This window comes from Pelodiscus sinensis, chromosome 4 (assembly GCF_052426305.1).
Source record: "Pelodiscus sinensis isolate ZL-2025 chromosome 4, ASM5242630v1, whole genome shotgun sequence".
Lineage (NCBI taxonomy): Eukaryota > Metazoa > Chordata > Testudines > Trionychidae > Pelodiscus > Pelodiscus sinensis.
In genome coordinates, this window is record NC_143055.1 from 123067304 (window position 1) to 123082850 (window position 15547).

The following is a 15547-nucleotide window of genomic DNA, read 5'->3' on the forward strand; positions in this document are numbered from 1 at the left end:
GTTCCTACTACATTGAAACTGCAGAGACGCAGCGGAGCTATGTCCAGGATCTGGTGGCTCACACCAGGTCCAGACCGCTGTAGGTCTGCCTTTCAAATTGAGTAAGAACCTCTCAGCCTCCTAGGGTTGCCAGTTGTCCGGTATTGACCCAGGCAGTCCAGTATTTTCGCCTCTTGTCCGGTAAAAAAAATTCAGAAAATACCAGACACCTAAAATGAACAGTATTTTCTGGGTTTTTTGCCCTGCCAGGAGGCGAAAATACTGGACACACTCAGCAACTGGGCCCAGCCCCCGGACTGCCTGCTTACCTGGTTCCGCAGGGAAGCTCCCTTCTGGCTTGACCAAGAAAACAAGATGGCCACTGGCAAAAAGACTAAAGACCTGAGCAAGGGGAAGCAATGCCTTCCCTGGGTCTTAGTGCTCAGCCTCTCCTCTTCCTATCCCTATTCTGACTCTGCACACACTTAAAGGGGCCATGCTGTTTTATTTTATTTATTTATTTGTTTGCTTAATAACTCTTGGGGTCCTGCCAGGAGGCAAAAATACCAGACACCTGGCAACCCTACACACACTCAGCAACCAGGTCTCCCCCCTCCCCCCCACCCCGGACCTGCGTCCCGGACTCCCCCGCTTATCTGGTTCCGCAGGGAAGCTGCCTTCTGGCTCCGATCAGGAAAACAAGATGGCCACCGGCAAAAAGCCTAAAGACTTTTCTTAAAGGGGGCCATGCTGTTTTAATGCTATTTTTAATGCTGTGTTTTATTTTTCTTGCTTAATAACTCTCGGGGTCCTTTTTCTTTTTTGCTCAACAACTTTGGTCTCCCCCTTTTTTTTCCCCTCGACAGAATTTTTCCCCAGGGTTTTTTTTGAGGGAGATGAGGAGGGGTTGGTATTTTTGGTCAAACCATCTGGCAACCCCACAGCCTCCCCACACTGTGGAGACAGTGCCAGGGGAAGCGGCTTTTAAGCCAGCTCTGGCACTGGCTCCTGCTTCTCCTGTCCCTAGCTGCCTCTGACTAATCAACTACTTTTTTACATCCCTAATATGGAGAGGATTAAATATACTTGTAGTTTTTTGAGCTGACTGAGCTAAGGATTTCTACCTGGCAGTATAATGGAATTCCTCCACTCCCTCCCTGCTTCAGGCTGAGAGCTGTTGAACTGTCATCTCAAAGCCCACAGGAGAGTGAAGGATTCAACCCCATTCTGATCATGGAATTGTACCCAACAGCTTCAGATAGCTGCATGCAAACTGGATAATGAACAAATAATTTTCACAAGCTAAGGCAGACTCTGCAGTTAACACTGGGGTTCATTTGGTCTGGCCAGACAAAATATTGATCCAAAACCTTGAAACAAATCTGAATCTTTGTTAATTCAGTATGTCCATGGTACATGAGGGATGGGATGAGACTGGCAAGGAAATGGAAATTTCACAAGAAGCACAGTTTCCAACCTGGACTAAACAAGGAAAGTGTTACAACAAAGCCCTATTCTTAAACAGCAATTACTCCCCCTTTTAGAAGCAGGCTGTAGGAGAACAAAGCATAGGCCTGGTGCCTGAACCAAAATAAGCAAGAGTTATACTATGAGTAACAGACAAGTCTTGTCAAAAGCAGCTATTTGCTTGCAAGTCAGTGTCTCTCAGCACTAGAACTGCTAGCACTGCTAAAAGCACATGGAATATGTAAATACATTCCATCCGGACAGTATAAGGACACCCCAACTTAGTACATGGTAAAGTAGTTTGAAACAACAGGAGTGAAAGCATAACAATGGGTGGTAAATAGGAATGCTTTGAAGGAAAGTACAAGGGGAGGTACCAAATGTGTCATTAATGTGTAAGATGATACACTGTTTATTTCTGTCTATAAACGTTGGGGTACACCAACTTAACTTTTGGGCTGGCCTAGGGGACCATAGTGAATTGCATATTACTGACTGAGCCTGCCCATTGTCATGGGTACAAATGCACAGGGGCTCAGAGGCTGGCAGGCTACCGACTACTCGGGTGCCTTCATATTTTATCTGAGTCTGTGGTCTTTGGGGGCTCTTGTGAAGTCTTTTATGTCAGCTACCTGTGCAGTGCTGGCATGATATTCTGAAGGAGCATATGAAAATGCATGCAGCTGAATGTTTATCAGTTTATATCAGTGAATCCTGAATTTACTACATTGCTGTCCTGAACTGCTACACTGCCTATTGTTGAAAATAAGAACTCACTATTAGTAAAACTGAGATAAAACTGGGAAATGTTTTGCTTTGCCTAAAATTAACTAATCTATTTTTCCATATCAGCCTTGTAAAGTTTTCTGCACTGTTTTAGCTGTCTCTAACCAAGGCCTACCCTGAAAAAGCTATTCTATGAGCAGACTCTCAGAGTTCCACCTGCACCAATAGCTCTTAATATTTCATGGCATTAAACAGAAGAGTCAACACTTCCAAAGTTAAATTAATCAGAGTAAAATGTGGATGACAATTCATGCCCACTGAAAACACAATTAATATGAATAAGCTCTCTATCATTAACTGCACTATTTTCTCACACCTCTAATGTTCCTCTGATTAATGTTCGCATTCTAGGTCTGCTTACATCTGCACAGAAAAGAGACAAGTTCTCAAAGCCATTGAACTGCTTATCCATGGCAGGCTTGACCAGGCACACCGCAGGCAATGATGCTCCTGCCAGACTGCCCGCTTGTAGGGGGCCCAGCCTGGCCAGAGCAGTGCGTCATGGGCAGGGCACTCTAGACTCGCTGGAGCGGCTCCCACCTGTGGCAGCGGCAGGGCGGAAGTGCAGGAGCGTTTCAGCCTGCTCACCCCCCGTTTAAGTGGCTAATTGGCAAACATCACATTTAACCAGTTATCTGATTAAATGGGATTCTACATCCCTAGGTGTGAAGGCCAAAACTATAATGTGGTTCAAAAATGAACTAAGTAATGTGGACATAAAATTGTGTTTAATATGTTAAACTATATGTTTAACTAGTTAACTGGCCTGCCACGTTGCACCCCGGGTGGGAGACTTCTCCGGCCAGGCCACAAGCCAGTTAACCAGTTACCCTGGTACGCGTGCCAGTAAGCAATGCTTACTGGGTAACCGGTTAACAGGTTAGCCCATTACATTCTAATAGGTAAGTGCATGGAGGATAGGTCCAAGAAAGTCTATTAGCCAAGTTGGCCAACGATGCAATGACAAGAGATGGATTAACAGTGATTACCTGTTCTGTTATTCCCCCTGAAACACTTGGCATTGGCCACAGCTGATAAAGCTAATATCATGTTTATCAACTGTGGTCTGATCCAGTTTGGCTGTTCTTAAGTTATTTTCTGCAATATTTAAATCTATGGGCCAGAATTTCAGAACTCTTTTTGGGAATAATTTAATGCACAGGTACAAGGTTTGCATATCCAATTGAAGCATATTTCTGAACTAACAACCTATCAACTAGACCAATGTAACTAGTTATTTGCATATACAATTACAGTGAAGGCCTGATCTAAATCCCAGTGACATTAATATGTTTGTTTCCATTGACTTCAATGGATGGATTTGAATAAGGTCCTAACAATATATATAGTAAAAACTTTAGGGAAGGCGGATTTTGGTAAGCTCAGAGAGTTGATAGGTAAAGTCCCATGGGAATCAAGATTGAGGGGAAAAACAACTGAGGAGAGTTGGCAGTTTTTCAAAGGGACATTGTTAAGGGCCCAAAAGCAAGATATCCCACTGCGTCGGAAAGATAGAAAATATGGCAAAAGACCATCTTGGCTTAACCACGAGATCTTGCATGATCTAAAAATAAAAAAAGGAGTCATATAAAAAATGGAAAGAAGGACAAATTACAAAGAATGAATATAGGCAAACAACACAGGAATGCAGGGGCAAGATTAGAAAGGCAAAGGCACAAAATGAGCTCAAACTAGCTACGGGAACAAAGGGAAACAAGAAGACTTTTTATAAATACATTAGAAGCAAGAGGAAGACCAAGGAGAGGGTAGGCCCACTGGTCAGTGAGGAGGGAGAAACAGTAACAGGAAACTTGGAAATGGCAGAGATGCTCAATGACTTCTTTGTATCGTTCTTCACCGAGTAGTCCGTAGGAATGCCTGACATAGTGAATGCTAGTGGGAAGGGGGTAGTTTTAGATGGTAAAATAGAAAAAGAACAAGTCAAAAATCACCTAGAAAAGTTAGATGCCTGCAAGTCACCAGAGCCTGATGAAATGCATCCTATTATACTCAAGGAGCTGATAGAGGAGGTATCTGAGCCTCTAGCTATCATCTTTGGAAAATCATGGGAGACCGGAGAGATTCCAGAGGACTGGAAAAGGGCAAATATAGTGCCCATCTATAAAAAAGGAAACAAGAACAACCCAGGAAACTACAGACCAGTTAGTTTAACTTCTGTGCCAGGGAAGATAATGGAGCAAGTAATTAAAGAAATCATCTGTAAACACTTGGAAAGTGGCAAGGTGATAGGGAACAGCCAGCATGGATTTGTAAAGAACAAATCGTGTCAAACCACTCGGATAGCTTTCTTTGATAGGATAACAAGTCTTGTGGATAAGGGAGAAGCGGTGGATGTGATATACCTAGACTTTAGTAAGGCGTTTGATACGGTCTCACATGATATTCTTATCAATAAATTAGGTAAGAACAACTTAGATTGGGCTCCTATAAAGTGGGTGCATAACTGGCTAGATAACTGTACTCAGAGAGTAGTTATTAATGGTTCACAATACTGCTGGAAAGGAATAACAAGTGGGGTTCCGCAGGGATCTGTTTTGGGACTGGCTCTGTTCAATCTTCATCAACGATTTAGATATTGGTATAGAAAGTACGCTTATTAAGTTTGCAGATGATACCAAGCTGGGAGGGGTTGCAACTAATCTGCAGGATAGAGTCATAATTCAAAATGACCTGGACAAATTGGAGAAATGGTCTGAGGTAAATAGGATGAAGTTTAATAAAGACAAATGCAAAGTGCTCCAGGGTATGTCTACACTACCCCGCTAGTTCGAACTAGCGGGGTAATGTAGGCATACCGCACTTGCAAATGAAGCCCAGCATTTGAATTTCCCGGGCTTCATTTGCATAAGCGGGGAGCCGCCATTTTAAAACCCCACTGGTTCGAACCCCGTGCAGCGCGGCTACACGGGGCACGAACTAGGTAGTTCGAACTAGGCTTCCTAGTTCGAACTACCGTTACTCCTCGTGAAATGCCTAGTTCGAACTACCTAGTTCGTGCCCCGTGTAGCCGCGCTGCACGGGGTTCGAACCAGCGGGGTTTTAAAAATGGCGGCTCCCCGCTTATGCAAATGAAGCCCGGGAAATTCAAATCCCGGGCTTCATTTGCAAGTGCAGTATGCCTACATTACCCTCCTAGTTCGAACTAGGAGGGTAGTGTAGACATACCCTCACTTAGGAAGGAACAATCAGTTTCATACATACGGAATGGGAAGCGACTGTCTGGGAAGGAGTATGGCAGAAAGGGATCTAGGGGTTATAGTGGACCACAAGTTGAATGAGAGTCAGCAGTGTGATGCCATTGCAAAGAAAGCAAACATGATTCTGGGATGCATTAACAGGTGTGTTGTGAGCAAGACACGAGAAGTCATTCTTCCACTCTACTCTGCGCTGGTTAGGCCTCAATTGGAGTATTGTGTTCAGTTCTGGGCACCGCATTTCAAGAAAGATGTGGAGAAATTGGAGAGGGTCCAGAGAAGAGCAACGAGAATGATTAAAGGTCTAGAGAACATGACCTATGAGGGAAAGCTGAAGGAATTGGGTTTGTTTAGTTTAGAAAAGAGAAGATTGAGGGGGAACATGATAGCAGTTTTCAGATATCTAAAAGGATGTCATAAGGAGGAGGGAGAAAACTTGTTCATCTTGGCCTCTGGGGATAGAACAAGAAGCAATGGGCTTAAACTGCAGCAAGGGAGGTTTAGGTTGGACATTAGGAAAAAGTTCCTAACTGTCAGGGTAGTCAAACACTGGAATAAATTGCCCAGGGAGGTTGTGGAATCTCCATCTGTGGAGATATTTAAGAGTAGGTTAGATAAATGTCTATCAGGGATGGTCAGTATTTGGTCCTGCCATGAGGGCAGGGGACTGGACTCGATGATCTCTCGAGGTCCCTTCCAGTCCTAGTATTCTATGATTCTCATCCACTGTAATCCCCAGGTCCGTTTCTGCTGAACTGCTACTTAGCCTTGTGGTCCCCAGCCTGTAATAATTCTTTGGATTCTTCCATCCCAAGTGCGGGACTCTACACTTGTCCTTGTTGAACCTCATCAGATTTCTTTTGGCCCAATCCTCTAATCTGTTCAGGTCACTCTGGACCCTAACCCTACCCTCCAATGTATCTATCTCTTCTCCTACCTTAGTGCCATCCACAAACTTGCTGAGGGTGCAATCCATCCCCTCATCTAGGTTATTAATAAAGATGTTGAACAAAACCGGCTCTAGAACCGATCCTTGGGGCACTCCACTAGAAACCACTACTCGTTGGGCCCGACAGTCTAGCTAGCTTTCAAAGGTAATGGCCAAAGGCTCTTCAGTGACATTTGCCAACTCCCTCAGTACGCTCGGATGCATTAAATCCAGATTTGTGTATATCTAGCTTTTCTAAATAGTTCTTAACCTGTTCTTTCTCCATCAAGGGCTGCCCACTGCCTTCCCACACTTCGTTGACTAGTGTAGTATTCTGGGAGCTGACCTTGTCTGTGAAGACAGAGGCAAAGAAAGCATTGAGTACTTCAGCTTTTCCCCCATCATATGTTACTAGGTTACCTCCCTCATCTAGTAGGGCACCACACCCTCTCTTATTTCTAACTTGCCTGTAGAAAACGTTCTTGTTACCCTTCACATCCCTTGCTAGCTGCCATTCCAATTGTTCTTTTGCCTTGATGATTACTCCCCTGCATTCTCGAGCAATATATTTATACACTTCCCTAGTCATCTGTCCAAGTTTCCACTTCTCGTAAGCTTCCTTTTTGTATTTAAGCTCACCAAAGATTTCCCCAATAAGCCAACCTGGTTGCCTACCATATTTGCTTTTCTTACTGTGCATCGTGATTGTTTCTTTCTATGCCTTCAATAAGGCTTCTTTAAAATACTGCCAGCTCTCCTGGACTCCTTTCCCCTTCATGTTAGCATCCCAGGGGATCCTGCCCATCAGTTCTCTGAGGAAGTCAAAGTCTGCTTTTCTGAAGTCCAGGGTGTGTATTTTGCTACTCTCCTTTCTTCCTTTGGTCAGGATCCTGAAATCTACCATGTCATGATCACTGCTTCCCAAGTTGCCACCCACATCTACTTACCCTACTAATTCCTCCCTGTTTGTGAGCAGCAGGTCAAGCTGCACATGGCCCCTGGTTGGTTCCTTCAGCACTTGTCCTAGGAAGTTATCCTCAATATTCTCCAAGTGAATGGAGCATTAGAAGTCCAGATCCAAAAATAAATAGGGTATGGGGGGGGGGGGGGAGGAAGGGGAAAAACTGAATTAGAGTGTTCAAGTTACATTAAGCTGATAGAAAAGGTGCAAATTGTTCTTAATCATGTTTAGTTGGTTAAGTCATTAGGATGTGGAAGGTAGTGTGCTAGCCAGGTAATGTCTTTATTTATATCTTTTTGATGGCTCCCAAATTTGTAAATGAAATATACAGTGTTCCGCAAATCTGACTCATAGACTTCCACAATGATTTATTTTGGAAATTACCTTGTGTATGTAAAACACAGTTCAACTGGCACAAGTACAAATGAGCAACAAGCACTCCAGCTACATTTTTCAATCCCTTGTCCATAAACTCAAGTTTTCAGAACAGAACAGAAGAGTTGTTGTTTCAAAAAATATAGAAAAACGGAAACAGCTGAAAGTGTCTCTCTCAACGAGAAGCCTGTGGTAGCAATAAGTAAAAAAAAAAGTCAACTGTCTGCAATGTAATCTGTTAATCCTTTTCTCAAATTCTGAACATTCCTTGAATAGTTATGAGGGGACAGACAGCAAAGAAGAACTAGCTTACAGCAACCAGCACAAAATATGCATGTACAAAGACACGTATATCCTTTCTCACCTTCAATGGATTGGAAGTACCATATCTAGTGCTGTTTCCTCCTTTAGGGGTTTATCCTGTTCACCTCTGCCTGGGTGGGCACAACCCCAAGAACAATGGAGTCACCAAGTTACTGCCACACAGAGCAGCAGCATACCCATGCTGGGAATGATTGGCACATGTTGCAGGCCATGTTGTGTGGGAATTTAGTAGTAGGCTAGGAAGGAAACAGATGGGAGCCGAGTCATGGGACCTACAAACTACGAGGAAACAAGGGCCAGATCAAGTTGCATGTAGCAACTTGCAGCCTCAACTTCATCCAACTGGGGAGAGTTGCTGCATGTTGCTGCAAGTTGGGTGAAGAGAGGATTTCAACCATATTCACCTCTTAACTTATAGCAGAATTGGGGATGAGAGTTTGATTCTTTATTTCCAGGCACCTACTCAGACTGATTCATAAAACCAGCATAATAATGGCAGTATGCTGCTTTTCAGAGTCCCTAAGACAAAATTTCTTTTCACTCATCAAAGAGTTAATTTTTTTTTGGTGCTATGATTCCTATTCTGTATCAGCTTCTACTCAGAAATTTTTCCCTCTTCATCTGCAAATACATTTTGAAAGCCTGACTTACCTCCATGATTGCCATGCTTTAATCAGTAGGATTACATGCAGAGTAGAATTAAAACGGCTTTAATAATTTATTTGCAGCAGGTGGAAAATGAGAGTACAAGCTGCAGCGGAATAGGATGAAACAAAGCAGGGCAATGACATGCAACAGCATAATGCATGTGTGGAAATCTGACATCATTGGATCCATGTATTTGGATACCTACAGTGAATAAGTAAATTTTCTCATTCCCTCCTTTGACACAGGAAAAAGTGTTTACCAGACCTATTCTTCCAATTTTGCAAATCTAGTGACTAATCCTGGGTGTCTCAGGTTCAACTCCCCCAACTCTGTTATTATTAGTTGAGAGTTGAGATGCACCACAAAATTAATTCTTTCTGCCTCACTCCATCAGACTCTTCAATGGTATGTTATACATAAAGGACAATGCTGCATTTAGAACTACAAATGAACAAGGAAATTAATAAATCATTTGTGGAATGTCAGCATCCTTATTGTTTCAAGCCCTTTGTTTTGCACTTCTCATTGGTGTTGAATACATGGCCCCCTCGACCCTCAGAATAAAAGGCTCTAATGGCAAAGCACAACACAGAGACAAGCTGTACATACCTTTGCGAAAACTAAAACACCGCTTAATTCTCCTATAGGTAGTTTTAGGAATGAAAGGAGAGGATGCTATGGCCCCTGAGGTGCGGACCCCACCATTTCTATCTTCAGGCATCATAAAGGCCAGAGACCCAGTAGCAAGTCAAAGCTCTCCTTTAGAAGATGCATCCATATGAAAGACTCTGACTGTTCATGTTGATTGATTGATCAGGGTTTCTTAATGGTGTATTTTCTTATTAAGTTGGATCTTCTAAGTCTCCATATTTTTGTTTTCTTTTTGTTACCTTCCCTGCTTCGATTCTGCTTTAGAAAGAATTTCCTTCTCTTTTTTCTTTTATTTCCTATGGTCAGACAACTGGCTACAATGCAATGTCACAACAAAACAATTTCAGACAAAAGATGCACCTTCTATTCAAATGGAAGTGTCTGTGGAAGAGAGGGTATCTGCTGGGTGGGGGAGCTCTTCCTGTCAGCTGGACCAGAGGGTAGAGTTGCAAGGGTTCAAATTCCCCTGGAAAAGGTCAGCACATCATGACGCACAAGGGGGCAAAAGAAAACAAAGACAGAAAGGCCCCTGAAAAATTCTCCAAGATGCTCCTTGCCCGCTCCTTTTATCTCCACAAACAGGGAACAAAAATAATGGCACCTTTGCCTGATAGATTCTCTGTCCATAATGGATTCTTTTCAAAGTGCCTTCCCCCGTAACCGTCTTTCCTTCTAATGTTCTTGTGGGCTTCTTAGATGTTTTGTTACCTTCCAACTAACCAGAAGCTCTTGCAGGAGAGAGGCATCAGATGCAGCGGCATTGGCCGAAAAATCCTCGGGCTCTGCTGAAGAATAAAAGCTTCCACAGAGGAGACGCTCTGCTCATTTCCTCCCTTCACTACTATTCTCACTGGAGGTGTTACAAATGAGCTGCTGTTGCTGCCGCTGCCTTCTGCTCCAGCCAGTCACATGCAGCAGGTGCAGGCAAAACAATGTAAAGGAGGGAACTGCTGCAACCTTGATTTTTTTTTTTTTTTTGACTTTGAGTTGACTTCAAGCCACTGTCACGTGTGCCAGCTTAACAGGCAGTAAGCCTTAGCTCTTCTGGCTTTCAAAAGGCTCCAGCCCTTTCTCTGCCTTCCCCCCTCCCCACACAAACACACTCTACATTAAAAGTGTTCTTTCTGCTTCCCTTTCACCCCTTTCCTTCACTTTCCTCCTGTTTTTAAGCTCTGCAGAGATCAGATTTTATCTTTCTTTACAAAAATTGCCTTTTTAATCTAATCAAGAAAGGAATGTCACGTGCAAACAAGCATTAGAAGTAGCTGTTTTTTAGAATTTGTTTATTTTAAATAATGTTCTCAGTATTCTTCCTGCTCTTTTGGTTAAAAAACAATCTTGTACAGAGCACTTTGCCAGCCCCCCTTTCTAGTACCAGTTAACAAATTACTATTTAATGATCTGGTTTTTATTTGTGGATCTGCTTGTTCCAAGGCTGGGATACCATTTCAATAACCAGTCAGTCCCTAAATATTAGTGGTTTAACAGGACTCATGCTCACATGTGCAGACAGCTGTGGAATACATGTAAAACTAAGAACATTGTGAGGATTCTATATAAAACCAATATGTTTTGCATCACACTAACACAATTTGGAAAGGCAGGATTCCCATGATTCACACTATAGCTTAAACTTTAGGCAGCAGGAGTAAAATGGCTGTTTTGCTTTTGATTAATTGGTTGGCTGAGTTAATTTGTTTCCTGTAAATGATTACTTTTTTGTTACTGGTTGATTGATGAGATGTGATAAGTATAACCAACTTTTAGAACACCTGCTGCTTTTGGGTAGGATTTTTAAAAGATGTTGCTTAAATCTAACTAAATAACATAGTTATAAACTCCAAGGGCTCAGACTTTGAGCCAGAGTCTCCCTAAACGTCAGTCACTTAAGTCAATGTTGATTTAACCAGCTGAGAATTTGGTTACTTAAATTTATTTTCTCTGTGAAGTGTTAGGCTTACCTATGGAATTAGATAAGTCCATTAATAATGATGATCATGTTAACAATAAGGACCCTTTTTCAGCATAGTTAATCCATTTTAGGTTGGTTAATCTGTTTCAGGTTGGCATAGTTTATATACAATAAAACCTGCACTATCCGGAACTTAAGCACCCAGAAAACTATAGAAACCAGCAAAAAAAGCCGGGGGTGAGGGGTAGGGGGAGGAGTGGAGGGAGAAGGAAACTGGCCCTTTAAGTGCTGGGATGCTCCTCAGATGAGTGTGCAGCATGTACCTAGGGGAAGGGCGAACGGCAGCTGAAAGCAAGGAGCAAGTGTCTGGGCTCCCCCCACGGCTCCTGGCACCCCTGGCAGGCCAGCTCCCCATGGCTCCCACCCCTCCCGGCAGGCTGCCCCCGACATCTCTTCCTCCCAGCTTCCATTCCCCCTCACCAGGCTGCATCCTGCCCCCCCCCCCAGCTCATGGCCCCCCCTAGCAGGCCACATCCCAGCACCCACACAGCTCCCATGCCCCCCCTTCCTGTAGGCCCTGCACGACTCTGGCCCTTCCCCCTCAGATAACCAGAATTTTTAGGTTACCGGCATGCCCTAATCCCTGGGTGTGCCGGATAACACAGGTTTTACTGTAGAAAAAAGGGGGGAAATAGAAGTGTTCAGCTACATATTGTCACAAAACAGAGAACTGATTGGGTTTTTTGGAATTCCAAAAGTCATAGTTCAAATGAGAATCAATACAATAAATAGGCACAATTCTCAGAGGTCCCTAGGCACTACAGCACTGCCTGACACTGCCCATGTCTATGGGTCTTTGGGTCACAAACACAATTCTCTCAGGAAGGTGTCTCAGAATGAAAATACTAGTCAGAGTGTGTCCTTACAGAATAGCCAGCATGTTGGTTGTGAGGGAACAGACCTTGGTTTTGGGGACTGAAGTTTAACGGAGACAATTTTAAAAGCTTCAAAAGTTTCCAGGAAATAGAATTGTTGTTTTCCGGCCAGGACTACTCACAATCACTTTCCTCACGTCTCCCAGAGATTTGCCCACTACAATGAGGCTCATTTTAATGTTAACATATTCGCTCAAGAAGCCCAACATGAAAATAACATTTACAAAAAGCTTAGGTTGAATTAAAATAATTGAATTAATAATGAATTCAAACAAACAGTAATTCAACAATCATAGCCTTCTACCATGCCCAAGCCTTAACTGGTATTATGCAAAACAAACAAGCCTCATGTTCAACTCTGCATTTATACCAATAGGTGGCACTAAACCTTATTACATTTATCACAAAACCATGCCAGCTTCTGGAATGAATGCAGTGGTTTCCATATGCAAATCTAGTCTCACCAAAGTGCATCTTATATCCTAAATGGAAGGAGGATCTTGTGCTTAAGGTGCCAGACTTGGATGCAGGACATTAACATTCTATTTCTAGCTCTGTCACGCATCTCATGTATAAACCTGGATAAATCAATCAATTTCATTTGGCTTCAGTCCCTCCTCTGTACAATGGAGATATTTCCCCACCTTATAAGGGAGTTGTGGGGATAAACTGGGGGATAACAAGGCCTGTCTGTCACTCATAGTTTAACTCTTTCTTACTTTGGTTTAAGTCTCAGGCCTTAGACCAGGACCATTTCAGGCTCTTTCTTTCTCCTACAAAATTCATTAATATATGTGAGATGCTCAGTTACTCTGGTTGTTGAGATAATGTAGGGGGGAAATTCATAGCTCCCCTCTTCTTAAAATGTCACATGTACTCAAATGTGTTATTGCCATGGTAGCTTACAATGAGCTTGGGTTGGAATATAAAATTAACTTATCATAGTTCAATATATTAGGCCCTTCTAAAACAACTGAAAGCTGTTGTGTGTAGATTGTAGTACTGATAAGTACATTTTCACTTTAGAAAAACGTTAGAAAACTTCCTGTGAATGGAATCACAGCTAGTGTATGCGCCCTTCCCTGCTTATTTTGCAGGTCCCAAATTTCTTATAGCTGGAGGAACAACTTGTACCAACCCTTAGGCGGGCATTTTCTCTAGGAATCCTCAAGCATAATTGCCAGCATGTTTGCAACACTGCCCTACAAATCTCCTGTTGACAATAACAGGGCAGTCCACCAGAAAGGAGTCAAAGTTTTTGCCCAATAAGAAAAGTATGGCCTGGGCCAAAGGTGAGGCCCCTTCTGCAGAAGGCCTTTCAAAGACAGCAGATGTACTGGACAGACTGAGTAGGAGCATTTGCCCTTTTTAGGATTTCTCACCGGAAGGAGGAACTTGTACCTATAATGCCATAGGACTTCTAGCAGTGTGCACTACATTTTATACAACATTATCAGTCAGCTGCAACTTTCAGGCATTGTGAGACCACCAATGCCAAGTTTTTGTGACAGGTACAAACTCTAATGGAATTGGAAACCAAGCTGCCCCAAGATTTCCTCTATCTTACCTCACGTGAAACAGCTTCCTCAATCACCAATGACTAGAAACAGTTGGCCTGCTGCTGAGAAAGTGTATCGATGATTGTGTTGGGTGGTGATGAATAAACTGTATTTTCCAATATGTTTTTTTTTTAACCCTCTCCCTTACATAAAAAAAGTCTTATAAAATGTGTGGCCACTTTTTCTCAGGAGCCCTCTTGGCTTAACAACATTGCTGCCTGGTTAAGAGGCAGAACTGAGGATCTAGCAAACTGGGTTCTATATTCATCCTCTGTTATCATGGGTAAGACTATTCAGTATTCTGTGCCTCAGTTCTTTCCATCAATAAAAAAAGGGGTGACAATACTTCCCTACTTCAGAGAGAGATTATTAAACATATTTGGTTAATATCTCTAAAATGTGTTGAAATCTCTCTGAAATGTGGAGGATAGGATAGTATCAAAAAATTTATTTATAGTATGAACACAAGTGACCAGTGTTCCTCTAAACTGCAGGGCAGCACAGCTTCACAGGTGATTAATCAGCCCCGCCCAGTCAGTCCCTCTGTGCTCCCAGCCCTGAGCCTCTGAAGGGCAGGGCTGATTAATCACCTGTGAAGTTCCCCTGCCCCGCAGCTTAGAAGGACCGCTGCATGTGACCCTGAGGAGTTATTTCAGTCTGTCGTACTCCCTAGGTAACAAACTGCCCATGAAGGACTGACTTCAACAAATCAATTTTTCCTGAGACCTCTATCATGATGGAAAACACAAAAGGAAAGTGGTTGGCCCAACTATTTTGAAGCATCTGACTCACCCACCGTCATTGCTTCTTCACTGGGACCTAACTCTACAACAAAAGAAGCCATATGTATTTTTTTCCCGAAACTTTTAAATTTTCTCTCCCGGACTCACCTCCTCCAAAAGGTGCCCATATAACTCTGCGAATTGATTTCACCCAGTCCTCCATGTCATTCTGTGTGCTGGCCATAAGAAGGTATGTTTCATGATTAGCTGTCATCCGCTCTCGGTCTCCTCCTGCAAGAGAAGACAATTGCTTATAAATTCTTTACCCTCTAGCCCAGCCAAACTGACCATTGGAAGCTGCAACAGTAGGTAAGGATCCAAGGGTGCCTGTTCTTTGTTTCAGCAGGCCTAGTACCCAAGACTGTGCTGTGCTTAGATCTCTGACAGTCCCTCACTGCCACCAAAGACGACAGATGAGGCAGCACCTCACTGATTGTTGATGGTCGAGCCCCACAGGAAGTCTTACGAGGACACCAAAGGTCTGAGGTACCTGACTGGTTTGTAATCATTCCTTAAGCAAGGAGCTGACCCAGGTGGATTATCTGAACAACCGTGCAGGGTCCCTGTTGATGCTGCATTGGATCTGGCTCTTTGGCTGTCTCTTACGATCTGCATCTAATCCTGTTTCTGGTTTCTGCTCTGTTCCTGTCCTGTTTCTAGTTCCTGCCACATTCCTACCCCTACTCCAAGTTCCTGCCTTGTCCATGCTCCATGCCTGCTCCTTGCTTCATTTCTGGTTCCTACTCCCATCCTTGTTCCTAACCACTGGCTCCAATTCTGAGTCTTGACTCATCTCCTGGCTCTAACTCTGGCTCTGACCATTAGGCAAGACCATGCTTCCTAATCCATGGTATGAACTAAGCAGACACAGATACCATGCTCTCATTATGAAAGGCTTGAATATTTATCATCAGTCAATAGTGTGAAAAGAAAGCATTGAGTGTATATTCACTATCTGATAAAGAAAAGCTAATACGTTTGAAAAAGAAAACTAGAGGACAAATGTCATCTCTAAACAAAAATGC

The 15547-nt window shown here is 43.1% G+C and overlaps 1 protein-coding gene across 11 annotated transcripts in view; it reads right to left on the reverse strand.

Annotated features, from left to right (window-relative positions):
* The window catches only part of ARHGAP24 (Rho GTPase activating protein 24), a 334825-nt gene that overhangs the window by 48012 nt on the left and 271266 nt on the right, over positions 1–15547 (reverse strand). For 9 of the 11 annotated variants that reach the window (XM_075929535.2, XM_075929532.2, XM_075929533.2 and 6 more), the window contains one exon: positions 14631–14753. The exons of 1 other annotated variant lie outside the window; for it this stretch is intronic. In XM_075929535.2, coding sequence (XP_075785650.2) covers positions 14631–14753 — 123 coding nt within the window. Of the gene's footprint in view, positions 1–9292; positions 11456–14630; positions 14754–15547 lie in introns of those variants that run through there. One more of the 11 variants, XM_006115348.5, reaches the window with a different exon arrangement.